Raw genomic sequence first — 27,978 nt, forward strand, 5'->3', positions numbered from 1 at the left:
AAAATCCAGCACTAGCGGTCCGTAAGAGCCAGGGAATGAAATGGACAAGGGATGTTGAACAACACAACTTCCTCAGTGGCATGGTCGACAGCGTTGACAGCCCTTTACCGATTCCGCGCGCGTCCACGACTGATCCGCCAGGACGGGAGCGCGGTTCGATAGTGCCACAGTGACATCGAAGACCCAGGTTTCAAGGTACGCTACGTACGTACGACAGACATGAATGGAATCAAGGACGAGGGTTTGAAGGTAGAAGTTGCGGTAGGGTGAGGTTAGTACCGAGTCGTATCTTCGACGGCGTACAAAGGGTGCTTTCCGGAGGAACTGAGATGGATTTGAGCAGGTGGTGATGGATATGGATGTCAGGATATGGTTCTCGGCCACGGTTCAGCTACGACTCCTGCGCGTGTCAGCTATATCACCAGAGTTGTATGGGGTCAAAGACATGCCCCAGGAGAGTTCTGGGATGAAATGATTCATGCAATCTACAGACCACTTGTTCTGCCTGACCTGAATTTTGACGATGGATGGATGGACGGATGGATGATGAGGCAGTGGAGGAATCAGGCGCGATGGGCGCTGTGGGTCGATTACCACGCGAGATTGAGTGCGTGTTAGCCCACGGCGCTGAAGCAGACGGGGATTGAAGGTATCGAGCAAACGTAATAAAATATGAGAGGCTTAACAACATTGTTCAGTACAATCGTTATCGGTGCGGTCTTCAAGAACCTATATAGGCGTACTGGAATCCAAGGCCTATCTCCCACATCTCTTCGCCGGCCATATTCGCCCTAGCCTTCTCCCCAGCACCGGCAGCGTCCCCGCCTCCACCAGGCTTTCACCACCAGACGCAGCCACTAGGCCAGATGCTCAAGTCCGCCCTTCAACCCCCCCAATTCCGCCGACTGGCACTCTCCAAATCATCCACATTCAGCATCCCCACGCCCTCCTTCTCCAGCACGTCCCAAACATGATCCCTCACGCCCACCGGCCAAGCCGGCGTGTTCCAATACCGCGCCTTCAAGCCCCTCGCCGCCGCCGCGCCCGCCTGCCCCAAGATCGTATCCACCTGCTGCGGCTCCAAACTGCCGTGCCACGGCTTCCCGACCGCGGCCGCAAAGTCCACGCTCGCGTAGTAGGAGTTGTCCGAGGTGTAGAGCGAGGCGTTGGCGGGGGCGGTTTCGCCCCAGAGCTGGTCCAGCGGCGCGTCGAAGAAGACGTCGCGGTAGGTGGTGTTGGAGGTGAGCAGGTCGAACGGGGTGTTGCCGGAGCCGACGACGGTGATGGGGCCGGGGATGACGGCGGTGCCGTTGAAGTATGTTAGGTAACCCCGGGATCGGAGGGGTTCGAGCTGCTGGAGCACGACTGGTAGGGTGGCTGTGCCGTTTGTTTTGACGTCGATGAGCAGGGTGAGCGAAGTTGCTGGATTGGTTTCGAAGACTCCGTTGATAGAAGCGCTGCTGGTGGTTGAGTTGGATTCAGGGATAGCCGTGGTGGTATTTTGGAATGTGAGAGGCGGGTTCTGATGGGCCAGGATTGATATTAAAGGATTGATGTAGAGAGATGTTAAAGAGCGTGCGGATGTTAGGGAGCCAGCTGAATGACCAACGAGGAGATCGTCGTCAGTGAGCCAGACATCGGCCTCTACGCCCGTACATCCAGCCGCGAGCGCGTCATATAGAGGCACTTTGCGCCAGTAGTCATTGTGTGAATGGCAAGGGATTGGAGTGATGTCTCGGCTGAAGTCCGTGGGGTAATGGGCTTCTGCTTGCGTCGGAGAGCCCGGCGCTCCCCATGAAGCGACAATCCTTTGTATGTCGTTGCGGGGGATCTGTCTTCGCAGATGGATATTGAAATATATCAATAGAGCAGTTAGGACACTGTCGGGTTTTAGCCATCCTTTCCTTTACGAGTCGCTAATGAAAAAAGAGCAGGAGGATGAACGTACAGGATGACGACAGTCCCTAGGACCGCCAATGTTATGATAGCCCAGACGCTTCGAGGCTGAGCGGAGCTCCAGTCGACAAAAAAGGTCTTCCGTCCGCGAGCATATTCCGTGAATCTTCTACCCAAGCCAGGCTTCTTAACTTTTCCTGGTTTGACGAAGCCTGCTTCGAGGCTGTCTCCAGATGTCTCGCTAATATCTGAAGGGTAATTTCCTTCCCCTTTGTCGCCATAGCCACTAGAGCCCAGACGTTGTCGTTCATCTGGTGTTCTGTTGACGAAAAACATTTTGGCCGCCCGTAGACTGTTCATGACGTGCCAGTATGAAAAGACGATGGGATTTTCTTGTAATGAATTACTCAACTAATGGCATTGAGGGAACGATACCAGGAAATCAAGATGGGCAACGTTAAAAAAAGAGAACGGGGAAGAACGTTATAAATTCCCTGAAGACTTTGAAGGAGATCAGCCTCGCGAAAGGCTGTAACAGGAAACATATTGACAAGACTACACGCTGAGAAAGACTGCGCCGAAAAGATCGTCATTTCTGAAGCAACAGAACAACTTCAACTGTGAGACGCAGCAGGTTCACCGGCGACAAGGCTCAGCCTGAGAGTGTTGGTGGTTCAGGATCTGTAACCTACATCTAAGATGTTCGATCGGATTTGATCGCCCGAACCCCCATGAGGGTTCGAATAGGAAGTCGATGACTTCATAGACGGAGGAAAAGGCTTTGTAAAGGCTCCTTTGACGCGCAAAGACCGTGGCACCAAGTGAGTGGGGTAACAACCAACCTTCTCTGCCACCGGAAAGGTGCACCCACTATGGTACGAGCATGTAGAGGAGCAAATAACACTGCAGGACTATAGATGGAACAAGAAAGATGTTGCCTTCCTTCGCCCACCGGGTGGGGACAGCTAACAGATTGGATGCAACACAGAGGTTGAAAGCTTCGCCTCTCCCACAGCTGGAAACTTTGAAACAGGAAATCCAAAGATGGATCGAAAGGATTCCGCGGTTGTACCCCCAAAGAATCCTTCTGGCCTGGCGGGCGGCAACCATCATGGCAAGCGCCACGAAAAACCCTTTGTGTTGGCAAGTGCAAAACACAAAGCTCGTTCAGTCCAAGAGACACGTTTTGCGGCATGGGATTGTGTTTTCTACATGTTTTAGTTGCTGCATTGACTGTCTCTTGACGGAGCATTTGTTCTGGTGAAATATCTCAGCTGTTTCAAAAGTTGTGGCTGTGGTAAGGTTGTGCTTTCTACCAAGCCCGCAAACGTTAGCGTCACGGCGCCTATCTTTAGTGGAGTTGCGTTTTAGAGGCGTGAACCACACCGTCTGCTCTGCTGCTGCGACGCAACGTTTGGCAGAGAGCTTGACTTGGGCGAATACGACTGTGCTCTGGGATACATGCACATACGTCATTCAGGTAGATGGATGAAGCATTGCGGCATGTTTACAGGTCTGTAGGTATCATTCGGCCTGGGTGAACAAAAGACGAGACGCACATGTGCCTGGTTCTTTCAAGTGGTAAGACAGTGAATATGGGCAGGGACTCATGAAACGTAACGAACTCGAAACTTCTATTGTACAGTCTATCTTCTGAGCTCATGTTAAAGGGAGTCAGATCGCGAAAGCCAGCGCGACCAGCTCTTCTCGTACAAATACATCGTACATAAGACAGTGCGCCATCATCCACAACCCCTTTTGTCCAATCTCCCTCAACACTGCAATCTATGAGGCTTTCAAGTCAAACGTCCACCACAGCTTAAGCACTGTTCGGATCGAAACCAACCATGAGATAGTCATTCCCAGTACCAATCTTAATCTCACCACCTCGCGTATCCGCACCATGATCCCCTTTTCCTTGACAAGCAGTACTCGTCAAGTCCGTGAAAGCGGTGGTACAGATAGTCTGCGTGAGCGCAGGCGCGCTCGCCGTGTTCGTAAAGTAGCGGAAAACAGTGCCAACGGAGCCACCGGAGCCACCCGCACCAGCGGCCGACTGGTATACTTGCCATGCGGTTTCCGCAATGGGAGCGCCGGGTAATGTTGCCAGGAGAGCGGTACAGGCGTCGGTGATGTGGGTCGCGATGGTCGTGCTGACGCCATAATCACCGCCTTGTTCGCAGGCGTACGAGGCGGCGTAATCCTGGATCTGACCGAGGGTGGTCCAGCCGCCGACATCTGCGCTGGGGCCGTCACGGGCTTTCAGCTTTCGAGAGCTGCCGGCCGCCAGTTGCTGATGGGCGTGAGAGATGAGTCCGGCGGCGATGGTGGTAGTGCGTCCGCCATTTGCTGCGGGAGTCCAATGGAGCATGCCGTTGGAGTCGAGTTGGTTTACGGTTGCGCCGATGCCAGGCGGTGGGGAGGTGGTGGGTGCAGCTGAAGATGAGGTCAGGTAGAGGCTGCCAGCAGCAAGAATGGTGAGGATCGAGGAATGCATGATTGTCGTGGGTGATGTTCTGATGATCAAACGAGATTGAAAGATGAATTATTGAGATGAATAACGGCTGAAATAGAGGTCCTTGAATCTGATGGCTCCGGTGAGATAGTTCGTCTTGTAGTGTGAGTCTGTGGAATGTGTTTATGTCTGTTGAACTGAGGTTCGACGGGCTTCTTTTATATCTTTTGTCTGCACCCTTGAGCACAACCATGACGTCTTGATTGTTGAAGATGCTGGCTGTGTCTATCACGAGCGATTGTAGGATTCAACTGTGACACTGCCGGTTCACATTTTTCTCTGAAACTTGCAAAAAGGAGCTGACTTTTTCCCTTCGTTGTTGTGAGTTCGTTGTAACGACATTCAGGACCAGCGACCAACCCTCGTACGCCACAACCCGGCACAAGAGGGTGTTTCGCAGACCGCAAATCAATCCACATTGCATCATTCGTGTGAGAAAATTGCGTTTGCCCCAGTAGCTGAAGTGTAACTGGGCAGTGTTCGTTGGCGATTCGAAAGCCTGTCGACCAACCACGGGTTTCACGTATGTGCTGTGTGTCTGCTTCTCTCTCTTGGCCATCTCTACTCTGATCCTTCTTGACATCACTGATGTCATTCAGACCCTTGATCAGGGTTCGAGGTCCAAGTAGTGTTGGACACAACAGTAAGCTCCCTGTGTCGAGTTTCGCACCTCAGATCACTGCCGCCAACATTGCACAACAGAAACATTCAGGATCCGGGCTCATTTTGGAGATGTTCAACTAAGGGTCATCATACGTCATACAAACGCTCAGTCCACGTGGTACGTAATCGAATATGGTCGTAATGCCGAGTGGGGGCTTCCCTCCTGAAGGATTAAGCGTGGCATTTAGCCTTCCTCCGAGCAGGAATCGCACACACACACACGCTACTGTATCATATCCAAGCATGTCGAACAGCTTGATCATCATGTTACTGTGTGAGTTGGTTCTTCTGGCTCCTGAGAATTCTGGCACTTAGAATTCGTTTCCGGAGTTTACTACGCTTGGTCATCAGAGCCAAGCCATATCTCATTGAATGCGGCTTTAGGAGACGCCGGACTTCTTTGATTCGATTACACACTCAGATGGTCCGTACCAGAGCCTCAGCAGAATTTGTGTAGTGTTGTTTGGATCAGAGCAGGAGTGCAACAATCATAGTAGAGCAAGCTAGTACACAAGCAGTGGCATATTCTAGAGCGGTACCAACGGTGCGATAGACAATTGAAACTAATGAGAGTCCTTTTCAATCTTCTGCATACGATCTGCCACCTCCTTCCCCATAGCTCGAGTGCTGTCCTTCAGATGCTCTCGATTCTGCACTGACGCAAACCTCTCCTTCCAGAACCCCCATCGCTCAACTGGGCCCTTCTCTCTTGCCTTTTCTAATAACGGACCAGCAAAGATGATTTCCTTGTCGCATTTATACACAGCCGGGCCGGTTTGCAGGATATACTGAGCAGCTGCCGGGATGAATGTGTCAAGCAGATGCGATTGGCTTTCGTAATCCTTCTCGAGAGCAATGCTCAGTGTCATTATGGCCCAGGTCTCCAGCTGAAAGACCTCGTCGCGGAAAAGGCGGGCGTTGAACGAGGTGAGATTGATGAAACCAGAGTGTATGTCGGGTTCCGCATTGTAGATGACGCGAGTTGCTTGTCCTAAGAGAGAATTTAGATGCGTTTTTTTAAAGGGTTGGTGTCAAAAATTTCCTTACCATCCCAATACTCTCTCAGCCCAAACTCGAATTCTGGCAGTCCGCTCCAATAATCCAATTCGGGGTTCTCGCCAACTTTGCCTTCCCGTGTGATAGGCGGCAGATGCGAGATGGCTTTAAGCAATTCGACAAGACATTGGTGAGTTTCCGGCCATTCTTGGGCCGCTTGCCAGAGCAAGAGCCACAGGCTATCTGGGTCTTGGTACTTCGCGTTGGTCACCCCATGTGTATAAGCCAATGCGGCTTCCTCTGCTGTTGTTTTTTGATTGAGAAAATCTAGGAAAGCTTGTTGTTCGTCAATGCTGGGCATGCTCTCATTATCTTCTCTGAGACCGACTAGCCAGGTATCATAGGCTGTAGGAGACATAGCTGGAGACGATTGAGCAGCGGGTGGAAAGAATGCGTGTGTGATGGAGGAAGATGATTGTGAAATATTCTGGGGTGGCAGTTAGTATGAACAGCGGTTTTGTGAAAGTAGGGAAGTGAAGTGACCAAGTTGAGGAATGGAAGCGAAATCCAAAGTGGGGCTGTGCAAAGGCAGGCATCAGTACGGGGCAGATTTGATCTGCATTCACTCCCCCCAGTAGACGCAACAACCAATCCCAGCTCTCTACAGCAACAACAGCAAAGCCACTCAATCGTACCTCGGTAGATCCACTATGTACAGCAGGCGGGGGCACTACTGTTGTACTGGGGGCTGGATTATTCCCGGGGCTGCGCCATCGACAATCCTCTAGTTTTGAATCGATCGACCAACTGTCCCCACCATCGCACTCCAAACAAAAACCATCAAGACCAACCAACAATATCTGCGAATCCTACGGCTACATAACCTCGAGACTTGAAACGAATTGGAATGGAAATTGATATTGTTATGCCAAGCAATTAACCACATCGCCAAGACCGCTGTGCGCCGACTAAGCCCTCCCGCGCGGCAAATGAGCACCCACCGGCTTGGGCCCGAAATAGTCCCCTCTTCTTCTTTGCTTTACACACAAAAATGGAATGATGAAAATACTCCCTCTAAACTGGGTGATACGAAGCCGGTGGCGGAACCTCGCCTTCCAAGAAGGTGTGACCATATTAGGGGGCCCGGGTAAGTGCCGAATTCGCTGCAGCGTGAGCGTATTGCAATCAACAACAGCATTCCATCGTCGTGCACCCACTTGCGAGTATTAGTACATCGAAGGCTCAGACGCTTATGTCACTACAAATCTACCTTCAGCAGTCAAACCTGTGCCAGATCTGATCGACGTTGAGTGAAAACGAGCCGTCCTTCTCGGTCAAGATTCATCCTCCGAGTGTGGCCGCACATGGTCAGGGTCCAAGCATATGGCAACCTTCCTTCGGTGTCCTGAAACCGAGTTGTTGGTTCATCATTCCCCCGCCACCAATTCTGCCGTACACTTATATCAGGGAGGTGTACTTCGTCATAATCGTTGTGAAGTTGGAGATCCGGGTATTGTGACCAACTGTCTCAGGGTTGTTTGTTTGCTTTTGCTGCGTCTTTCCACATGGTAATATCTTCCGACATGATGCTCATAGCTTCACCAACTTCCACGTGTCTATGTTGTGTTGTACGTTGCAGGATCGATGATTAGTTTCTAATGATTTGTTGCGAGACGAATATGAATCCTCATGACGTATCGCTGCGCCTTGTAACTTTTGAAGATGTTGCAGGACATCAGCACCTCAAGATCATTCGAGCCACCGAGAGATCTGAACGATATATAACGCGCTCTCTTCCGGACTCTAATCTATCCCATCACATCCATCCAATCTCATCCATCAAACCAGAGCATCTCACATCTCACATCTACCCTACCCAAACCGCCTCCATCCACACTCCAAGAAACACATCCACCCAACCATTTCCCCCAACACAATCACAGTCTTCGGAATGCAGTTCTTCATCGCCGCAGGCCTCACCCTATGCCTGGCACCCAGCGTCTTCTCCTCCGCCATACCCGTCCCCGTCGACACGAGCCCCGCCCTCGACAAGCGAGTAGTCCCAATCACACCGCCTCAAGGAACCGTGACCTGCCTCGGCTACGGCGTCGCGGAAAGCGCCATCCTCGCTGCCATAAACCAAGGCACTGCATGGGCAACGACCAGTCCTCCCACACAAATGGGTAAGAGTCCCTCCCATCCAACCCATTCATTCCATTCCATGCCCCCATTCCCCCAAACCCAAACCCCCTAAACACAAACCCCCCACTAACCCAACCCCTTCTCCCCCAATCCAGGCTCAAGCGCCTACCCCCACATCTACAACAACTACGAAAGCCTCACCTTCCCCAACTGCGCCGGCGTCACCAGTCTCTGGGAGTACCCCGTGCTCCGCTACGGCGCCAACCCGTGGGTGCCGAGCAAGAACACCAAAATGCCCACGGGGCCCAACAACGCCAGGGAGCCGGACCGGGTCATCTTCGCGCCGGCCAGCGCCGACTCGGTCACGTACTGCGGCATGATCACGCACGACCCGACCATGTTGACGAACACGGGGAAGCTGGGCGCGTTCGTCCTGTGCACCGTTTAGGGGGGGGGGGGGTTGGAGCAATGGAGCGGATGTCGATGGTGAGTGTGGGAAGGGGAGGATGTTCTTGTAGGATAGTGGAAAGATCGTCACGGTTAGCGGGAGAATGTTTCCACCTGCTGGCGGGGGTATTTTAAGAATTAGGAAGTGTCGTCGATAAAGTGTATAGTGTGTTGTCGCAGCAAGAAAAGCTCAGACTACGTCTACAAGCTCTCTTTCCAAATTACTATCGCCTCTGCTCTGAAACGTTATCAAAATCTAGTTTCCAGCCCTAATGCCCTACACTGTATCTAAATCAAAGTGCGCACGCCCCTTTCACCTTCATCTGCAGCAATTGCGGACTCTTCCAACTCAGTTCCGCCGCGGCCTTCTACATTAGAGCCCAAACCACCCACTTTCATCTTCATCGGCAAAGACTGCGGCCCCTTCGGAATCCATACCGCTGCTCTCTGCCTCGGATGTCTCACCAAGTCTCTCGTGAAAGAGCTCATTTATATCTGCATCTGCAGCTCTTGCAGCTTTCTCCAACTTGGTCCGGAACTGATTCAGGGTCACGCGAAGATTCTTGATCACGGGGGGTCCTTTTTGTAACAGATACGGCAGATACAAATAAAGACGGACCAGGTCATCCCCAGTTTCGCCCGCTTGTAAATGGACTGTCGCAAGGGCGACGTGGATTGGAAATGCGGTGATTGCAACAGCAATTATGTGCTTCGGCAGTCGATGCATGTTGATTGAATCACGAAGACCGCGTTTATTTGGCCGCTCGATTGCTTGGTACAGGTTCACCATCGTGGTCCTACCAAGCCAACCTACTTCGTAGAAGCGTCCGTTGTAAGATGTTCCATAGCCGCATACCGCGGGTGCATGCATCTTTGCTTGCTTTTTCGCCAAGAAGATGCTATCCAGGATTGAAACACCCTGGAAGCCATTGATTAGGAAACAGAACGAACCGCAAGGGGATAATTGTGCCCTTGTAGACATAAAGTCCTCTCCGTGGTCGTATGTCAGCCGGCACGTGCCCGTACGGGATTTGAAACACCTTGGACACTTACTCTTTAGATATGAAAAGGCCGCGCTTCGGGAAGATAATCTGAACAGATTTGAGCGCTTCTAGGTCAATCTCTATCACTTTTCCAGCCTTTGCAATGGCTCCTACATCACTCTTTCGGCACGTGATGCACGTCAACACGAGCAAAGGTAGCCTGGGGTGAAAAGCCGCCCAAACGACATCGATTACCAAGTCCTCGAGGCCAGCTATCGCTACTTCTTCAATTCTTCCAGCAGCGCGACAGAGAATCGTCAAATCATACGTCAGCAACTTCTGCAGTCGACGCATAATGTTTTCGAACTCGAGGCTGATTTTGCCGTCTATCAAGTGCGCCTGCCATGAGATACTTGCGTAGTCGATGAATGGCGACCTCTTGACAAAGTCTGTCAAATCATAGCTATCTTTGGTAATCTGTAGTCTCGATACAGCCCCCAAGTTGGGTCTTGTTAGGGGTTCAATACCATCCAGATGGGTGCTTAAGGAGGACTTACAAAGTAGAGCCATGTGAGGGTTCTCCCCTGGTGCGTCCACGTAGAAGACGAGACGCGAGTCATCAGAAAGCATTTGGGACGGTCTTTTCATCAGAATCTCCTTTTTCGACAGATGAATCAGTTGTAGAGTACCGTTTCTGCTTAGCACCAACGCCCCACAAACTAGTTCGATGTCTTTCTCTGAGCACAAAAGATCATCATTGTTGACTGGCGGTTGACCAGCTGTCCTGCCTTCTCGGATCTCAAAACTTAGGATCTCTTAGAGCTCCACCAGCCGCAGAGGTCTGACAGCGCATACTATCCACGTCAGGATCTTAGTCGCCAGCTGTCGATGAGCACTACCTAGAGTAGCGTCTAGGCGTGTGATGATCCTTTCATGCATCTTCTCGAGTCCCCCAGGAAACTACTCAAAGCATCATCCACCTGTCTCACAGTCCCAAATTGTCTCAACTCTTTGATCATTAAGTATGCCCATAGAAACATTCCACCGCGTCTTGATGAGAGAGCACTGATCATTCTCTCTTGAATCGATTTGCCTCAAAATCTCGGACTTCTTTCGAACTCTGCCGTGATATAGGAGTGAATATCGGCTTCGATAGCTTTGTGGCCAATGATGATACTATGGTACTCCTCCAGGGCGAGAGTAATGTTCTCCTCTGTCCGGCTGATGACCAATATATTAGCGCGGCAGCACTGCAACAAAGGTATCATACGTCCAAGGAGTATATCCACTTCATCACACTCATCCGACGCGTCCAGGACAATGGTCAAATTAGCTTAGCTCTTGACATGGGATCTTTCTCCGCTACTGTTCCTCGGCGAAACGATATCTGCAGACAGACTGGCGGGGAACAATGAACAAAGCTGATAAAGAAGCGAACGTGTGACTGCAAGGACCGAGTTTTTGTCGCTGTTTTGAAGAAGAAGTAAAGGATCGGTGCCGAAGGCTTCTTGCAAGAGACCTCAGAGCACCTGTTGATCACGAAGGACGAAAGTACAGTCTTCCCCGCTCCCGGAATTCTGGTCAACCACAGCATCCGTGCGGCAGCGTCGTTCAGACCCGAGTTCATCCACGCTTCGAACTCTGGTCTATCAAGGATCTACGCGCGCAAGTGCCAGGATGGCGTGAGTCGTACGACCACCGGAGGTCGTCCGCAAAGTAGCTTGCTTCGTGATTGAAAGGAGCAAGCCAATTTACGATATCTCTGTGGCGGTCTCTGTGCAATTATCCACGTCGGCTTAATTCATTGTTCCGCAAGACCCAAGCCAAGAAAATGATATGGAGGAAACCCCAATCACTTTCCGCCCTCAAAATGACTCTCGCCACTCGGGCCCATGACCACAAAGGAGGACCCACGACGTCACGGCAGACCGTTTGGCCTCCATAAACTCACGGTTGACAGCCGTCTGCTCACGTCTAGAAATTCTGGACTCGTTCATGTGGACTGTAGCCGCTGATTTTTCAATAGCTCTCCCGTGCCGCTTCATATCGCGATCAAGATCCCCAAATTCTGACTCAAAATCATGCCATACACGGAAAATGTTGAACACTTTTCTTCTCTTGTAGAACTTCAAAGCATTGCTCCAGAATTTGAGAACGGATTTATAAAAAGCCACAACGTGGCTACATATGAGTTCGGAGTTGTTGAACGTTTCGGCTACTAAATCAACAATTGGACAGGAATCGCTGACTGCAAGAACACTTTGACAGATCTTTACATATTCTTCCGCTGACTGATGCACGATCGTGAGCAGAAGTTTCAAGCTGCCCTAGATAAGAGAAGCTTCGACATTGCTGGATATCACGACGTCGATCACGTTGCTGGTCTGGGTGAGAAGGCTAGCGATGGCATGGAAACAGTCTGCAAACCCACCATTTCTGCCGGTATGTGTTTTGGCCTCTAAATCCTTAATGTGATTGGCGATATCTGTTGGCGAGGTGATTCCTTCCACGACAATAAGGTCCTTCCGAGGAAGATCCTTTTTGTATGATGCCAAGGTCTTGGTCCAAACACTGCTCACTGCTTGGACGGCCTCGACTCTGACCACTCTGACACGCCAGATCTGGTGGTCGAAATTTAGTCCGGCCGCAAGATCGCAGCGCCACTCGTCGTGCTCAAAGACCAGATCTCAGGGTGCAGCACAAAAATGGCTGGGTGAGAGCAAAGCACTACTTGGTGATGCGTTCGAATCCACCGGGCCCTCAGCAGTCAGTCGAAGTATGCACAAGACCCTGATGAGTAACACGCTTTCGGTCTTGCTTTGACGGTTCCAACGGCGGATTCTGGCATCAAAGAGATCTGGAAATGTGTTACATTCAGCCTGGTTGAGGAAGCATCTTTAGAGGCTAAAAAGGCAACATTTTAACCTCTTCAGCTCCCACCTTCTTTTTCAAGAAAAGTATCACTTATCCTGACAGGGTTCTCGCCGCAGGGGTACAAGATTGGGCTACCAAAATCCCTTCTTGAAACAACATCACACAACTCAACAACGAATGAAGTTACGAAGAACTGTTCAATGGCGCAATCGTTATTCGTGAGTTGATTGAAGACTTTACAACCAAATATCCTGTTCTGAAATTTCATTCTCGAAAATTATGTCTTTGCGAAGACTAGGGGGTTTTGATGATTTTGCCAAGCAAACGAGAACCCACTGCACCGCGACGTGGGTTAAGGCAGGGGCCGACGGAAAATCGGAAAGTGCGTGAGACCGTTCCATTGGTGGATGGTAAAGCTGTTGAACTGTTGAGTGGGCAGATGTGCTCGAGTCGCAAGATTTCGTATTGGATGCACATAGCAGACGAGTATCCCAATGACTGAGGAGTACCATTTTCTAGTGGCATACTCCTGCCGAGATTTGCGGCTGGGGACCTCAAAATTGAACGCATTGAGATTGTCCTCGCCGCTGATGGCTGATGAATGGTATTGAAGCTGAGACATGGACTACTTTACAAAAAGCTCACACAGCACGACCTGCTCGCGGCTTGATGCTCAGCCTAAGTCACCACGTAGTAGTGCAGACGCTCAAGAGTTTCGAGGCTTTCTCGATGATTCATGAGGATATCAGGGTCGAATGTCCTCGCTGGCCGAGGACCTAGACTAATGTTGTGCTATGCTAAGCGCTGACACTATCCACTCAGCCGACCCTTACGCCAAGACGGTGTAGGTAGAATGAGAAGGCCCACTATTGCTTCGGTGGAAAGAACCCTTTCTGACTTGACGGTGGCGACGTTTGACTTGCTTGAGCTCGGGAGCTGATTTTCGGAGTTCCCACGTCTCGCACATATTGTGCGTATATTTAAGCGAATCATTGCCCATGAGTAGAACATCTGCGGGTCATTTACGCACCTAATTCTCCAAAGCATATTTCACGGAGCTTTCCCATAGCCAATGCCTTGGGTTGTGGCTCTAGAAAGCCATCTACTTATTCTCGCCAGAAGAGATTTGACGTTCCTCGCCGTTGTGTATTCCTAGTACGACGGAAACCATCCTGCTGTTTCCCACTCGACTATGCCAACGATATCATCTCCATGTGCGTAGCACAAATAGGCCATGCAACTTGCTCGGGCATGACGATGGGCTGACGGGCGTCAGGATGATTGTGCTTCTCGCAACCTGCTCTGAGCAACAGATGACATTTCGAGATATCTTTGGATATTCCAAAGCGAATCCCAGTAGCTGGCCTAGAGAGCCGGCATTCATGGTCCCACCGTACACACTGGCGACTCCCTTACTTCGCGGAGGAGGGGTACTTCGCATTCCAGCATCATGTCCTTCAGCTGGTCCAATGTTTGGGCTCTTGAGTCTTTCGTACGCAGCTTCCACCGATGGTCCACCGTTTCCCCCTCTAGCGTCTCCATCACGATGTAGGTCAACTCTTTACGCCTGGGTGCACAATAGACGTTCGGAATCGTGTTCGACATGTGCTGGGCGATGGATTGTGACGTATGTGCCTCGATGACATCGGGAAAGTATCCGGCCTTGATGCTTGCGAGAGATGAAGAGGACGGTGCCCCGCTGTGGGCGGAAATATCTACACATCTTGAAGGGAGTGAGGGCGAGGAAGCGATGTAGGATTGTATTGCTGATAGAATCTAGCCCTGTGGGTGCTAGGCCCATGCTATTCCAACTGGTTGTAGCATGAGGAAGGTGATGCTGCGCTGTATTGGATGCCGACCGTGTGGCTGACTGGCTGTTCACACGGCTTTTGCAACGTCAGACCATACCGGCATGCTGTTACAAGTATTGCTAGCCCTTGATCTTTCATGAACAGTCCAACTCTGCCCTAGTAAACATCAGCTGCGTTGTGGACTGGTGGGCAAAGAAACTTGGAGCTGCTGCTTCCTATGAGTAGGTGAGCTGGGGGAGTTGCACACTCGGCAGACCTGCCCCCTTTTTTTTTGAAGTCAACCTTTCCTTACTTAGTAAGGCTTGGCTTTGTCCGAGGCGTTCTATCGAGTTTACGACTCCGCCAAGCCAACACGTCTTTCTCTATAGGAGGTTGAGAATCTCCTCAACAGTCCATCTATGTTACAGATTGGTCTCTTTCGCTCTTACCGTACCTCACCATGGAGATGACTTCGACCGAGCCTCGCTACCTTTGACCCTATCCTTCGTAAGTTCGTATGCTGTACTAGTACATGAACCATTAGAGATGGAGACTACTCGGATAGCTTCATGTTTAACCCTCACCTCCAACGCTGGGCTTTCCCCAGGCACACAGACTTGACCCCACCTGCGTCCCAGTGACGGCATGCCAGGCATATAGAGAGAGGGTATGTTCGTATACAAAATACTGCGGGCCCCCGCCTGAGTGGAGCTTTTGCTTGACAAAAGACTTCGTCAGCCCGAGCACGAATAACAGTAAATTGCCATCATGGATTTCGCCATATCCTACCTTGTCCTCTTGTTCGCGAACATAGGCGCAGCAGTGTACATAGTACGTATCGCTTTCTTCCTTCCAATCAAAGTCACCGCTAAACAGCCCACCAGCACATCGAAGACGGCCACTGCATCGACCTGTACGATCCCAAAAACATGGTCGGCGGCTTCCCCGCTGCCATCCCCATCTGCGGCATCAGCCTCGCAAGCGCATGCGGCACCAGCGACGACGGCGCTCCAGAAGCCCTCAATCCATACGATTGTAAAGACTGCGATACCGTCACGATTTTCGACGGTTTCAAATACAGCAAGCAAATGGCCACTGGAGAGCCCACATGCAAAGGTGTATTTCCGTTTCCCGAAGACTACGGCGATGTCTACTACAACAGTGATGGTTATCTATACGATGCCTTTGGCAAGTGAAACCAGAAGCCCAACGTCCAGTCCGCTAGTCGGCTTGCTAATCCCAGGGCGTCAGGGAACCAAATTGGCGATGCATCTTGTGACGAAGCAGTGGACTGGGGGGGCCAGTTCCAGAATCCGTGGAACTCGAAGGGGGATGGAACGCATCAACCTTCTACAACACCTTGTCCAACATCCGCATCGCCTCCGGCACCGAGCGCCTCCTGCTACCATGGTGCTGATCCCGACGCTTGCCCTGATCAGTACGATCCTGGCTGGTGCTATTGCAACAATGAGGCTCCTCTGTATCCGATCATGGCGGGAAATGACCCATGTGGTTATACTGTCATGCCTACGATTACGACCACCTCTCCTACTTGTACTGCTACCTAATGATGGTATGTGTGACGGTCAGGCTGTTATGTCTCATAGCGCCTGGCCAAAGACTATCGGAGTGCAACATGTATATATGCACACAGAGGAAGGTCTATCCCATGTTCTGGCAGGGTTCTTGGTTCAGGTGTAAGGATTATAGGGACCAGGGGACCTTTCAGGCGTCGATCACCCGGCTTCGGAGGCTGGTCCCTAAAGTTAGGTGGGTTTTAGGGTACAAGTCCCCCCAAAGCCGGGCTTCAAATTCCCCACTTGCAACTCATCGTCAGTGAACAGCAATTGAAGCTACAAGGAAGATAGTAATGGCACTATCTACCCAAACATTACAACCTTACAGTCAGCGGGTCAGGACTTTGGCGTGTGTTCCGTTTGCCTTTTAAATAACTATCGCATTGCAAAACCTCAAGTTTTTTCATTCATTGTGCCAATACAACGAGAACCCATCTTGCTAGGACACTGGAATATCTGTACTCAACGCAGCAGAACTCGTACCTACGCCTGCGAGGACAATGTCTCTTTTATCTTTCGAACTCAAGACCCGTCTCATCATTTCTCTGCATTGCACAGAAAGAATTACTTTGTTGACCGTTGGTCATTCTTCAGCAGATGATCCTCACCGATCAGATCCGTCGCTACCACATCTCCAAGACTCAAATCTACCCCGGATGCCCCCTCAAGTACCCCACCTCCTCCCCAAAACCTCACCCTCCCAAAAGCCCCAACAACACCCCTATACCTCCTCGCCAACTCCTCACTCGTCATCGAAAATCCCTCCCCCAATGACCCTTCCTCTCCCCACGTCGCCATACCCCCATAACAAGCCACCGCCACGATCCGACTTCTCAAATCCTCATCACGCATCAACGATGTATAAAAAGAAACGAGCCTGCCGCACGTCCTCCACCGCGCGATCAAACCTTTTGGCGGAAGGGGAACTCTCATTCTGAAGATCCATCGACTAACTACGGCTCTAGTCCACTTGCATGCATGGATTGATTGATTGATTGACAGCCTGCTAAACCTTCAAGCATGTCACCTATCCTCAAGACGTGGCGCCATCCGCTTCCGCGTTTCCTCGCATCTTCGCACCGTCATGGGCGCGAGGCCGAGGCTTTCGGATTGGATCAGCTGCCACGACTCTAGAATACATACCTCGACAGCCCCTTTCCCGGCCGTCTGTCGACCGAGCCATAGCACGCTAATGCACGCTTACGAACACAACACCCAAACCGATCCACCAGGATTTCCCATCGTCACTACAGAGACGAACGACTTCAGCCCCACTCGACTCCAGTCCATCTTACACATCACATAAGAACCGCCTCACGACCCCCGTCGAACCCAATCCCCAGCTCCGTCTCTCACGCGAAACCTCCTACGAAGATCCCAACCCGTCCAACGAAACACTTTCACGATCCCGTGACATCACCCGGCCCTAAGCGCTCCACCCTCAACGGGCACGTCGGAACGGCATCCAAGAATCGATCCCCTCGCCCGGCGAGCACGCTGAACGGCGCTCCATGCAACAGTTGTAGGAAGCGGGCTTCGGACCCCGAAAAACCCGTCTCCCTAGCCGCTCAGGGAGCGCGCGACTCAAGCACAGGACCCGTCGGCATCGACGAAAATGCCGCCGCGCCACGGACCGAAAGGCCCACCTAGCAAAGCAAAGCAATCATTCATTCAATCCCGGCCACACCCAGCCACCCCGAAGGAAAAAAAACCCCCCCGATCAACCACCGAGACCATCGCCGGGAAAAATCCGCGACCGCAACGTACGAAGCCGAAGACCGAAATCGGGACACGTCTCACGCGCGACGGATCCGGCATCGAGGAAGCCAGGCGGCTGTGTTGGAAGACGTGAACGCTCTCTCTCTCTCTCCGAAGGCATCGGCGCCAAAAGTCCACGGACGAGCCCGTGAACCGAGGACCGACTTCCGCACTCTTGGGCCGAGTCACGCGAGTTTTGTGTGTGTGTTTGTGTTTCGGGGACGACGACACGCTTGTTATAGATGTCGCGTGCAGACTCATCCATCCATCCATTCATTCAACCAACCAACCAACCAACCATTTGCGAGTAGGTGGACAAGATGCAGATAAGCAAACTATAGATCTCGGACAGGGTTGTGACGTCGAGAGGGACGGTGAGGAGGGGGGGTGTTCGGAATGGCGATTGGGTTGGGGAAAGCTTTTTGGGGCGGAAGGATGGGATTAGAGGCGAGGTGATGTTCGAGCGGGTGATTCGGACTCGGGTTGGGATACGGAGCGAGTAGGACTTGTGATCGATTCTACGGAAAAGTTGCCGCGCGCTGTGGTGCAACCCGTGTATTCAGGAAGCCGGGACCTCGACGGCCGTTCCGTACCATGACTAGTAATCCCGACGCTTCAGCAACCCCCCACACAACTCATCTCAGTCCCATCCAACCCACCCGCCCCAACCATTCCATCTAATAAGCCAACGTGTTGTTCCACAAACTCTCCACCGTAACCGCAGCCACCCACTGACCCCCCGTCCCATCGCTCTTCAACGCGTACCCCACCTCCCTCTTCCGCCCGGGCAGGAGCCAAAAGCCATTCTTCTCGAAATTGAGCAGTGCCCCCGCGGGGTAATCCAGCCACGTCCACGCCGCGATGCCCGTCGTAGCCTCGAGCGTGAAGCGCTCTGTCGTGTTATCGTATGATGATACAAGGCCCGGATCGACCAATTCGGCATGCGCGAGCGAGGAAGGGTGGAAGAAGTTCTCATGGGTGAAGATCGTCGTTGTGGTGTCTGTATTCGGAAGGCGGCCAGTGGCCGTGACGTTCATGTAAAGGAGGGCGTTGTTGAAGTCGAGGGTCGAGTTGTCGAGGGTAGTCTTGAGCACGCGCGTGGTGTTGAGTGCGCCGACGGTGAAATTGGTCGATGGTGTGCTGATGTTCGTGATGGGTGTGCCGTCCCAGCGGTACCATTCGAAGGTAGCGATGCCGGTTGTGGGGGACCACAGATCGGAGGTGACGTAGATTTCCAAGTCGCCGGTTGTGGTGTTGTAGAAGGGGGAGATGATGACGGGTTGGTAGATGTCCTTGGCTGTGTAGTGGAGGACTTTCCATCGGCCTGGCGCCGTGATCAGATCAGTTCAGATTCCAGAGGATGAATTCGCGGGCGACTTACCATCATACTCGATGCCAGCCCATGAGGGTGCCTGCCAGATATCCTCCAGTTGCCAATAAAGGGACCCTAGCTGCCGGTTCGGAAACCCACTGCCGCGCCTGTAGAATTGGATTTCGGACTTGTAGAAGTCGGCCTGAAAGATCTGAGTTGTGTGGCACCAAGCAGAGAAGTTTGCAACGCTGTCGGTCTTATTTGGAACCTGAGGACCATTAACCGAGGACTACTTGAGTGCAGCATCAAGGTCTTACTGGATACCATCTCTGTGCTGCAATAGTCATTTGGCCCATTCCCTCCGAACTATTTGCGAAATTGCTTGTGTTCAAGCCACCGGGCGGATTATGGTGGTTCCGAAGCACAATTGTTGTGGAGTTAAAGTGAAGATCTGCCGGCGACACTGCTTGCTGCCAAGTCTGTAGAGAGGGCATAGAATGGTAGCCGAACTCGTTTGCGAACCTGCCGACTGGGTATGAAGAGTAGTTGAATGCGATGGAAGAGTCATAATTGTAGTAATCTAAAGGACGTCGGTTCAGCTGATTTTTCGTGACAAGAGCAAAACAAGATGACGGTTACTGACCTGTGTCTCCATACACTGATCCAGGAGTCTTGTTGTTATATCGTTCGATCATCGGCTCGGGCAAGGAAAAGTTCAATTCGAGGTAGCCATTAGTGGTACTGCTGGGAATATAGCTAATGCTCTTGGAGTTTGCATATACTATCGGCAGAAGTGTGTCTAAAAAGAGTCGCTCGTACTGTGCCAAGTAGGTGTCGTATTGGTCAGGAGCGGTATTGTTCACAGTACTTAGCTCCAGCGACTCCAACTCATTGCCTGATTACAAGGTCAGCGCAGTGCATGTCAGACTGGTTGCAATGCTACGACCATGAAGAACGTGGAGCATACGGGGGGGGCAGCCTTGGTTGCTTACCTCCAGCCCACAATGCCAGCGATGGATGATGATTCGCTCTTCTCACATTGTACGTCGCTTCCTCGATGACATTGTCAATGAACTCCTGATCGACCGGATACAGCGCATCACCAAATTCAAACTCCGACCACATCAAGATACCTTCCTGATCAGCCATATCATAGATAAAATCTGGCGTATAAGCTCCGCTTGCCCAAACGCGTAGCATGTTCTGATTAGCAGCTGTCACAGAATCGAATAGTTGCTGTATTTTCGTGGAAGTCACTCGTGGCCAGAAGGCATCTGGAGGGATCAAGTTCGAGCCTTTGGCGTAGAATTCGTGGCCGTTGATTTCGAAATGCCTGAGTAGTTGCTAAGTGAGTAGTTCCTAAGCGATCCAACTAGAACAAAAATGTGGTATCCTCACCAATTGTTTCCGGGAGCGATACCCTGCGCTATCTGCTCGTCCGAAATTACTTGCATATTGAGAACCTTGCCGCCGTTAGAATGACTCTTCTTTGGTCGCCTTTCCGGAAGGACTTACGATGGTACGGAAACCTGTACGCCTGTTGATCGACGCCAATGTGTTGTTACTGCTGTCGACAATACTGACAGTGAGATTGTAGAGATTTTGAGGACCCAGTCCACGAGGCCACCATAATTCGTATAGTGAAGGATCAAGCACGGCAGTACCTGTGATGGTGCTATTGGAGCTGGTCACATTGTTCAAAGTACCCGAAGACACAGTCTGGTTCGTGATCGAATTGGCAATAACATAGTTAAGTGCAGCACCCTGAGGCAAATTGCCCAAAACGTCTAGACTTGCATTCAAAAGCCAAGGTGCGCTTTGATCCGGAGGAATGTTGTTCATTTGACCCACACGAGCGATATCGTAATCAGAATTCCTGACATAGATATCCGAGGATGCATTGGGCGAGGAAGAGAGCTGTATGACATATGCCGGCTGCCAAATGCCAGCCGGAGCAAAAGCAGGTCCCCAATCCCATCCGAAATCCGATTGCTCCTTGCGGATGAACTGCCTGTTTGGGAATTCGTAGATGATTTCAACACCGTATGGCCACGTCTCCTGGCCTGGCTCGGCAGCGATTTGATCGGCTATCATCGGAGCGCTGCCGAAGTTGATGCTGAGAATCGGTGAAGTACAATTACTCAGCAAGGTTGAGACGTCGAAATAGTATTGGCGGAACTGGTTGTTGGTGGAGGCTACGGGCTGCCCGCAGAATTCGATACTGGTGAAGGTATCCAGGCCGTTGAAGAGAAGCCATGTCTGTGTACTGCTAGCCGTACGTCTATTCGGGATTAATGCCAGCTTCTTCCACCGTCTGAGCGTGCTTGTTACTCACAATCCCGACAGCAAAGCGCTATATGTCCAATTACTATTGGCTATCCAACGCAAATTAAAGTCGTTCAAGCCGTAGTATCTTTCTGCCAGTCAGCTCTAGCGACATGAATCGGTTTAGCTTAGCGTACGGATCACCGATGACCTGAGCAGCGTAAAGGTCCAAATGCGCTTGTGAAGGCACCGATCCAGGCACACTGATATTCAGGGGCAAGTTTTCCAATGTCCAATCGCTTCCGCTCAAGTCGATAATCTTTTGCGATAAAATGCCGACCACAAAGAACAAGGCGGCAAAAAGGTTAGGAATGGCCATTTTGAAAGCTCTAGACAGAGAACAGTGGGGAAAGGCTGCCTTGCCATCTTATAGACAATACCGCAGGGCGCACTCGGACCCTCCCGCACGTTGCGCATGATGTAAAATCAACTCGGCCAAAGCTAGGCACAGGTGAGCATTTAACTTATAAAGGAAGCTGGATGTCAACTTTTTCTTTTGGTGGTGAGGAATCCATGCCCATGCGGCAACCCCGCAATAAGATGACATTGATTTTATTGTATTTTGTGGGGTAAGACGTCAGCCCGCAGCCTAGATACTTAGCATTTTAGCCTGTTCGGGCTTATTCGGATGAGGGCCCGGTCCATATGCAAGCCTTCGAGTTTGGAGTAACTGGGAACTCCAGTTGCATGTGGAGCTTTGCATTAGACTGTGGACAAGAAAATCCCACAAGGAAAGGAGCGCATTTTGACGTGGTACTGAAAAGAAGTAGGTAAGATTCGTAATCACGGGAATATATTCACTTGTCGTGCACCAAATGGCAGCAAGACCGCATGTATGAGACCAAAATGGCATTTGAGCAATGGATACCGCCGCCGGTGCGTCACGCTTTTTCATCTTTTGCGAATGGATGAGCCCTGCTCACAGCACGTTGAACATGAACGTGCGCAGATTTGCTGCTTTCCGTCAGTCTGGTGGTTTCTCGAGTTGCACTCCGATCAAGCACATAGGCGTTGTTCGCATGCATCGGCCGAATGCTCGGATCGTCAAAGCTTTGATCTTGGACAGGTGCAAGATTCTGCAAACGCGGCCATTCCGACATCCGGCCTTCTTCCAACTCATCCTTGCACGACCTGCGTCTCAGAGCAGACCGTCAACTCGGCAGCACTTTCATAGTCTTCACATGAGCGCGACTCACCCCTAGTCGCCATTAGGAGCTACTGAAGTGCCTTACGCAACGCCTTTTCCAACACTGTAGCTGTTCATGGGAATACCACCAGCTCCATTGACCAAACTGTCCAGCGCAGGGGCCACGAGATCCGCAACGAGGAAGAAAAGGGTGACGAGGAGTTCTTCGATGATAGCCATACATAGCTGGACTATTGCGTTCCCACCGACGGTATAGAACGTGTTGTTATCTTCAAAGTCTGCGAGAAGACTGTAGAGAAGGCGGACGGCAAGGAAAGGAAGCGAGACAAGGACCGCGTATAAGATGCACTTCTCGCCCCGTGGGAGGTCGCGCGACTCGGCCATGGCGAGCATGGCGAATGCCACAATAACAACATAAGAGATCAGGAATATGATGGCACCGGCCTTTTCGAATGTTTCTTCGGAGTTGTGTTTGGATGTGTCGGACGACGAGATCCGAGTGCCGCCAACGATAGAGAGGATCAGAGCAAGCATGATCGGTATGTGAAACATCTCAAGAAGACGAGTACGGGAAGTGCCACGGGCGATGAAGTCATTGCTGTCGCATGATGTTAGCTCGATGGCCAAACTCAAGCAAGGTAGACGTACACCCTTCTCAGCAGACCTGAAGCGACCAGAAATAAAGGACTGAGTCCAATAGAGCCAAGGATGGCGGTCCAGGTAGCGTCGTCACGATTTGCCGGATTCTTGGCGCTGAGGATCTCCAAGATTGCGCTTGCTATGCGCAGCCCGCAGAAAAGGATGAGGTAGATTCACGGTCTGCCTTTGGAGAAGCCATGCCTGAAAATGATGCCGATGGCGAGAGCGATGGAGGGTATGTAGACTGCGAGTTCGGCGATGGCGATACTTTCCCTTTCCGACAACATACTGGCAGGTTAGAAGCTCAGGAAGCGTGACTTGGCCATGGAAAGCGAATGCAACCAATGATATACGCAAAGAGACAGTAACGCTTAAATTCTTGATGAACTCGGGTGGAATGAGACAAGAATTGAGACACGAGGCCCCTTATATCTAGGCATCGCGAACGCCTCTTGCGTAAACGGTAAATAACCTCGTGAAGAGCAAAGTCTATGACCTGCCATTGAACGGCCCTATCGCGACTTTACTCGTATAGAGTAAAGAGATGATAGTAGGGCTGTAATTCGAGGTATACCAAGAATGGGCCCTGAGCTTTACCGAGTGATCCCCGCCCGTCGCCATCAATTTTCCATAAAACAAGCTCCAATTGGCGGCAAGATGTGCCATGTTGATTTCGTAGACTCGTAAGGTAGTCCGAGATATTAGCGTGGCTGAAGCTGTGCGAAGGACAGGGATGAAAATTGTTGATGAAACATCGCCCGCCGAAGTCGGTGCTTTGTCTCTATCCGACCCATTTCAATGACCTACTCAACACACCAGAAGTCAATATTAGAAAGGCGGTCTATATCGAAGTGTACGCCTGGATGCGGTTTCTTCGAGTAACGATACGCCACCAGTTGAGTGGGGCTGCCTAGCCAGCATGATTAATGGGCCCCTTGGCTACGAGTAGTATCTGGGCCACTCACCAGTCTTACATAGACCAGTCATCCTTCTACCTCTGGACCGTACCGCATTGGTTCCTTCTATTTCTCCACCATCCTCCCATCTCCCATCAAGTCTCCCGCCCGGCGGATTCATCACCTCTTCCTTCTCCCCATACTCCCACCACCGAATATACTCCCAATCTTTCCCCACCCTACAACTCCCAAGATTCAGAGAGATGTGTCCTTCCTTCGAGATGCTGGTCCTTCCTAATCCAGATGAAAAGGCAGTAAAATTGTTGTGTCTGCGATGTCGTGTACACCAGGGATGGGAGCGGAAGTTTTTTATCCGCCAATCATGTACCGATGCTTTGAGCGAAAAAAGGTTACCGACATATTCACATGAGGGTCACTTCGGTTTAGCAAAACCACCAGCATTCGATCAATAACCCCAAGAACTCCATTCTCGTACTGCTACCATATCTTGAATTCCCAATTATACGATCATTGGGGCTGTCTCCCTGGATCGGAGAGGTCCGTAGTTGACCAAGGCTTTCATTTCAACCGATGTCATAAGTGGGATTTGGAAGCCTGATTTTGAACTCGGTGCTCTATCACCATACATGTACCTATAGAGACGTGGCTATCTCAGCATTTGCGTGGTAGAGAAAATGCTCCAGCTTACTAGATACTTGCGTTCAGGGAGCCAGCTAACTCTGGTCCGAGCCGGTGCTTTTTCAAGTTGGGAGCCTCTCAAAATCTTTCTTGCTGTTAGCACATAGAAAGCAAGGTCTACAACAGGACGTGGCATTCTGCTGATCAGCATGATGTAGGTACGATGAGATTGAAGAATTAAAGAATACGGGGATGGAGCACTCCCAGGCTCCTAGGCTGAATCATGCTAGTCACCCTAAAAGCGGCAGCCGCGTTTGATACCTAAAAATAGCGCAGATCTGAAATTTGAAACATTAAAGTACTTTATCGTTTAACATTTGGTGATTGTTTGAACGCATCACGAGACACATCCCTCTTGCCGACCTCCTCAGCAGCCCCCAAGAGGCTCTCTCTCCGAAAAAGTCGCAAGTACGATGTGATCAATGAGGCTCTCCATGCTAAAGCGCCAAATCCTCGGACTGCTTGCGGCTCTGATCCTCCTCTACGCCCTATCCTACGTAGCACGCGACTCCTACTGGTATCACGAGGACAAAAGCAATGTCCCTTACAAGGGACCATACACGGCATTGATCGAAGCCGACCCGAGTCTCGGTTTCCTCTCACTCCAAGATGCCTCAACTTTCTGCCAAAGACGCCGTTTAGACATCTACGAAACCCGGGCTCAACGCCGAAAGGTCTACGATCTCTTCCTCATCAATACCGAGCTCGATTGGTTAGAGATCCGTCTGAACGATCTAAAGGAGGAAGTTGATTACTTCGTCATCCTGGAATCGGACACCACATTCCAGGAAAATCCCAAACCTCTACACTTCGAGAACAACTACTCCAAATTCGAGCCCTTCCACTCCAAGATCATCCACCGCATCGTGAACTTCACCGACTCATCTCTTCCCGCAGGTGATACCTGGGAGCACGAACGCTTCACTCGCAACGCCCTCTTCACCCAAGCCCTCACCTCCCTGTCCGGCGAACAAGCTCCTACCCAAGGTGACGTCCTCGTCATCGGCGACATCGACGAGATTCCCCGTCCCAGCACCCTTGTCACACTTCGCAACTGCGCCTTCCCACCTCGAGTCACCCTTCGGAGTCACTTCTATTACTACAGCTTCCAATGGCTCCACCGCGGCGAGCAATGGGCTCATCCCCAAGCAACCTTCTTCAACGGCCTCAAAGATACCATCAAACCGGAGGACCTGCGCACCGGAAAGCCGCACGTGGAGCTCTACAACGCGGCATGGCATTGCAGTTCGTGTATGCAGACGATGAAGCATTTGGTGAATAAGATTGAGTCCTTCTCGCACAAAGGGTACAACGATCCATATATCCTTGACCCGCAGAGGCTGCTACAAAGGGTCAGGAAAGGGGAAGATCTCTTTGAGAGGGAGACGGAGGTATTTGATCGCGTGGACGATAACATGGATGTGCCGAGGTACCTGTTGCAAGAGGGGAATCGGCAGAAGTTTGCGTACATGCTGGATCGGGATCCGCCAAGTGCTAACTTTCAGGACAGTTGAGAGGACTGGCCAGGCATGATTAGGTAGCATTTTCATGTGCCTTATCATCCAACGTCACGTAAGCAGACGCGGCCGAGCAGCCAGCAGCCAGCACCCATGATTAGTCTAGCATGATCCTCTTGGTCTACTGGCAAATTAAGCGCCACACACCGCCCCTGGACCTCGAGCCCGAATTAAGTATGCCGCATGCCTCGAATCGAGAAACTCGGATGCCATGGCTGCCCCAAGAGCGTTCCGGCATTCTAGAAATCCCTCTGGGGGCTAAGTGGGAGACGTAAGACATAGGCGTGAAGACACCAGCTGAATGGCGAGTACATAGCACCTCAGCAGCTCCGCTCTCAACGACAAGGAAGCAGAGCGGGCAGTCGAATTGACACCATTTGGGGGGAGTGATGGAAGCGGTGGAGAAGGCTTCTCCACGCTTATTACACCAAGGAGTGATGAAAACCTACCCTATAGATAAATTTTACAACAAAAGTTCCCCAGGTCGTCGCAAGCACCTGCACAACGATGTTCTTCCCGGACATGACTACACTCGTGAATAGCAGCGGCAGCACCCTTTCCCCGCCAACCCGGCGTCTGAAACCCAAGGCCCCTGACCTGAATTGACTCTGGGCGCAACCCCAATCTCGTATACAGCTACAACCTCCGCCTGCTGCTCCAGGCGACCCAAAGCGCTGCCGATGAAGCGACAAGCTGCTTCTTCTCGTCTAATCCCTACACAATACCATCGAAATACCAGCCCCATCATTCTCACACGCAACGGGAACCTTCAAGCCTCGACGGTAGTGTCATCGTACATCAAAGCTGCTTTCAAGCATACAATAAACGCATTGCAGCATTCGATGCTGTCGAGAACACTTCTACAACTGCTGAAAAACAATGGGACAAGATTACTCAGATGTATTGATCAGAGGTCTCGGGTAGCCGACGAGATGGCGTTTCGCTTTGTTTGGTATTTGTCGTCGTCCATACAGACCTTCTCCGTCATCACTTCAGACCCGCGAGGTATGAAATGGTAGGCCCTGCCTGAGATGACTGCTTAGATATCGAGCCCATCTATCCATCCTAGCTCAATCGTGCTCTCCTCGTCTGCTTCAAATCCTCTTCTTCTTTCATTGGAGGGTCGCTATTGGGATGTCTGAGGCGAAAAATTCGGCGAAAGAGATTCAGATGGAATCATCCAGTGGGTCGTTGGCCGTTGCTCTATTAGCTGACGTTTTAATGAACCGAAGGAGTATGTCGGCTTTATAGAGTTTGAGACGCTGCTGACGGACCTGATCTGTCTTAGTGGGTTCAAAGTCGAATTATCTGGTAGATCTGATACAGAATAGAAGCACTCGCAATCATCAGGACTGATTGAATCCTGAAGGGTGATCACAAGGCTGTTCACGTTTGACTTCGCCATTCTCAACGCATGAATTTCAAAACTAGTCAGGAGAGCCACTGGCACTTCCTGCTGAGGCCGTCTGTGAACGTTCGCCTGGCAAAGTGCAGAATGGTAAGAGCACAAGAAAGACAGGGGAAGGTGTGCATCAAAGGAGCTGCCGAGTCATCTTTGCATATGCACACGTTTCAATCGAGTGATAAATGAGCTCATATACATGCCACGGTCCGAGACCATCAGAGGCAAACCAAAGAAGACGCGCCGTGTCTAGAAAAACCAGATAATGCCGAGAAATGTCTACCTCTTAGGCGCCCGGTGCATCGGCAAAGCAACCCCCGTCGCCCTTCTTTCGGCCCATTTCACCACTTCCGCAACAGGAACAATTACATCAACGTCCGCACCTCCCATCTTCTCCCAA

The 27,978-nt window shown here is 51.2% G+C and overlaps 9 protein-coding genes across 9 annotated transcripts; 3 read left to right on the top strand and 6 right to left on the bottom strand.

Annotated features, from left to right (window-relative positions):
* Nucleotides 1-883: 883 nt before the first annotated feature.
* On the bottom strand, nt 884-4,393 carry HO173_003522 (uncharacterized protein; the record flags this gene model as incomplete). Its single annotated transcript, XM_037305447.1, has 3 exons — nt 884-1,880; nt 1,949-2,288; nt 3,724-4,393. 3 exons carry the CDS (start codon nt 4,391-4,393, stop codon nt 884-886), a joined length of 2,007 nt encoding a protein of 668 aa, XP_037167549.1.
* Nucleotides 4,394-4,658: 265 nt separating this feature from the next.
* On the bottom strand, nt 4,659-4,994 carry HO173_003523 (uncharacterized protein; the record flags this gene model as incomplete). The annotated part of the gene is made up of 1 exon (XM_037305448.1): nt 4,659-4,994. The coding sequence occupies one exon, from the start codon at nt 4,992-4,994 to the stop codon at nt 4,659-4,661; it is 336 nt and encodes a 111-aa protein (XP_037167550.1).
* Nucleotides 4,995-5,637: 643 nt separating this feature from the next.
* Nucleotides 5,638-6,488, bottom strand: HO173_003524 (uncharacterized protein; the record flags this gene model as incomplete). The annotated part of the gene is made up of 2 exons (XM_037305449.1): nt 5,638-6,065; nt 6,122-6,488. The coding sequence occupies 2 exons, from the start codon at nt 6,486-6,488 to the stop codon at nt 5,638-5,640; spliced, it is 795 nt and encodes a 264-aa protein (XP_037167551.1).
* A 1,533-nt stretch (nt 6,489-8,021) lies between these two features.
* On the top strand, nt 8,022-8,660 carry HO173_003525 (uncharacterized protein; the record flags this gene model as incomplete). Its single annotated transcript, XM_037305450.1, has 2 exons — nt 8,022-8,253; nt 8,368-8,660. The coding sequence occupies 2 exons, from the start codon at nt 8,022-8,024 to the stop codon at nt 8,658-8,660; spliced, it is 525 nt and encodes a 174-aa protein (XP_037167552.1).
* Nucleotides 8,661-9,032: 372 nt separating this feature from the next.
* On the bottom strand, nt 9,033-10,272 carry HO173_003526 (uncharacterized protein; the record flags this gene model as incomplete). The annotated part of the gene is made up of 2 exons (XM_037305451.1): nt 9,033-9,630; nt 9,713-10,272. 2 exons carry the CDS (start codon nt 10,270-10,272, stop codon nt 9,033-9,035), a joined length of 1,158 nt encoding a protein of 385 aa, XP_037167553.1.
* A 4,802-nt stretch (nt 10,273-15,074) lies between these two features.
* Nucleotides 15,075-15,874, top strand: HO173_003527 (uncharacterized protein; the record flags this gene model as incomplete). Its single annotated transcript, XM_037305452.1, has 3 exons — nt 15,075-15,137; nt 15,191-15,494; nt 15,558-15,874. 3 exons carry the CDS (start codon nt 15,075-15,077, stop codon nt 15,872-15,874), a joined length of 684 nt encoding a protein of 227 aa, XP_037167554.1.
* A 2,444-nt stretch (nt 15,875-18,318) lies between these two features.
* HO173_003528 (uncharacterized protein) lies at nt 18,319-21,597 on the bottom strand (the record flags this gene model as incomplete). The annotated part of the gene is made up of 9 exons (XM_037305453.1): nt 18,319-18,965; nt 19,023-19,221; nt 19,271-19,533; nt 19,597-19,848; nt 19,946-20,286; nt 20,352-20,416; nt 20,469-21,234; nt 21,289-21,366; nt 21,416-21,597. 9 exons carry the CDS (start codon nt 21,595-21,597, stop codon nt 18,319-18,321), a joined length of 2,793 nt encoding a protein of 930 aa, XP_037167555.1.
* Nucleotides 21,598-22,506: 909 nt separating this feature from the next.
* On the bottom strand, nt 22,507-22,959 carry HO173_003529 (uncharacterized protein; the record flags this gene model as incomplete). Its single annotated transcript, XM_037305454.1, has 1 exon — nt 22,507-22,959. One exon carries the CDS (start codon nt 22,957-22,959, stop codon nt 22,507-22,509), a length of 453 nt encoding a protein of 150 aa, XP_037167556.1.
* A 2,122-nt stretch (nt 22,960-25,081) lies between these two features.
* On the top strand, nt 25,082-26,173 carry HO173_003530 (uncharacterized protein; the record flags this gene model as incomplete). Its single annotated transcript, XM_037305455.1, has 1 exon — nt 25,082-26,173. The coding sequence occupies one exon, from the start codon at nt 25,082-25,084 to the stop codon at nt 26,171-26,173; it is 1,092 nt and encodes a 363-aa protein (XP_037167557.1).
* Nucleotides 26,174-27,978: the final 1,805 nt, after the last annotated feature.

This window comes from Letharia columbiana (genome assembly GCF_014066305.1).
Source record: "Letharia columbiana isolate WasteWater2 chromosome Unknown Sc0000009_s0, whole genome shotgun sequence".
NCBI lineage: Eukaryota > Fungi > Ascomycota > Lecanoromycetes > Lecanorales > Parmeliaceae > Letharia > Letharia columbiana.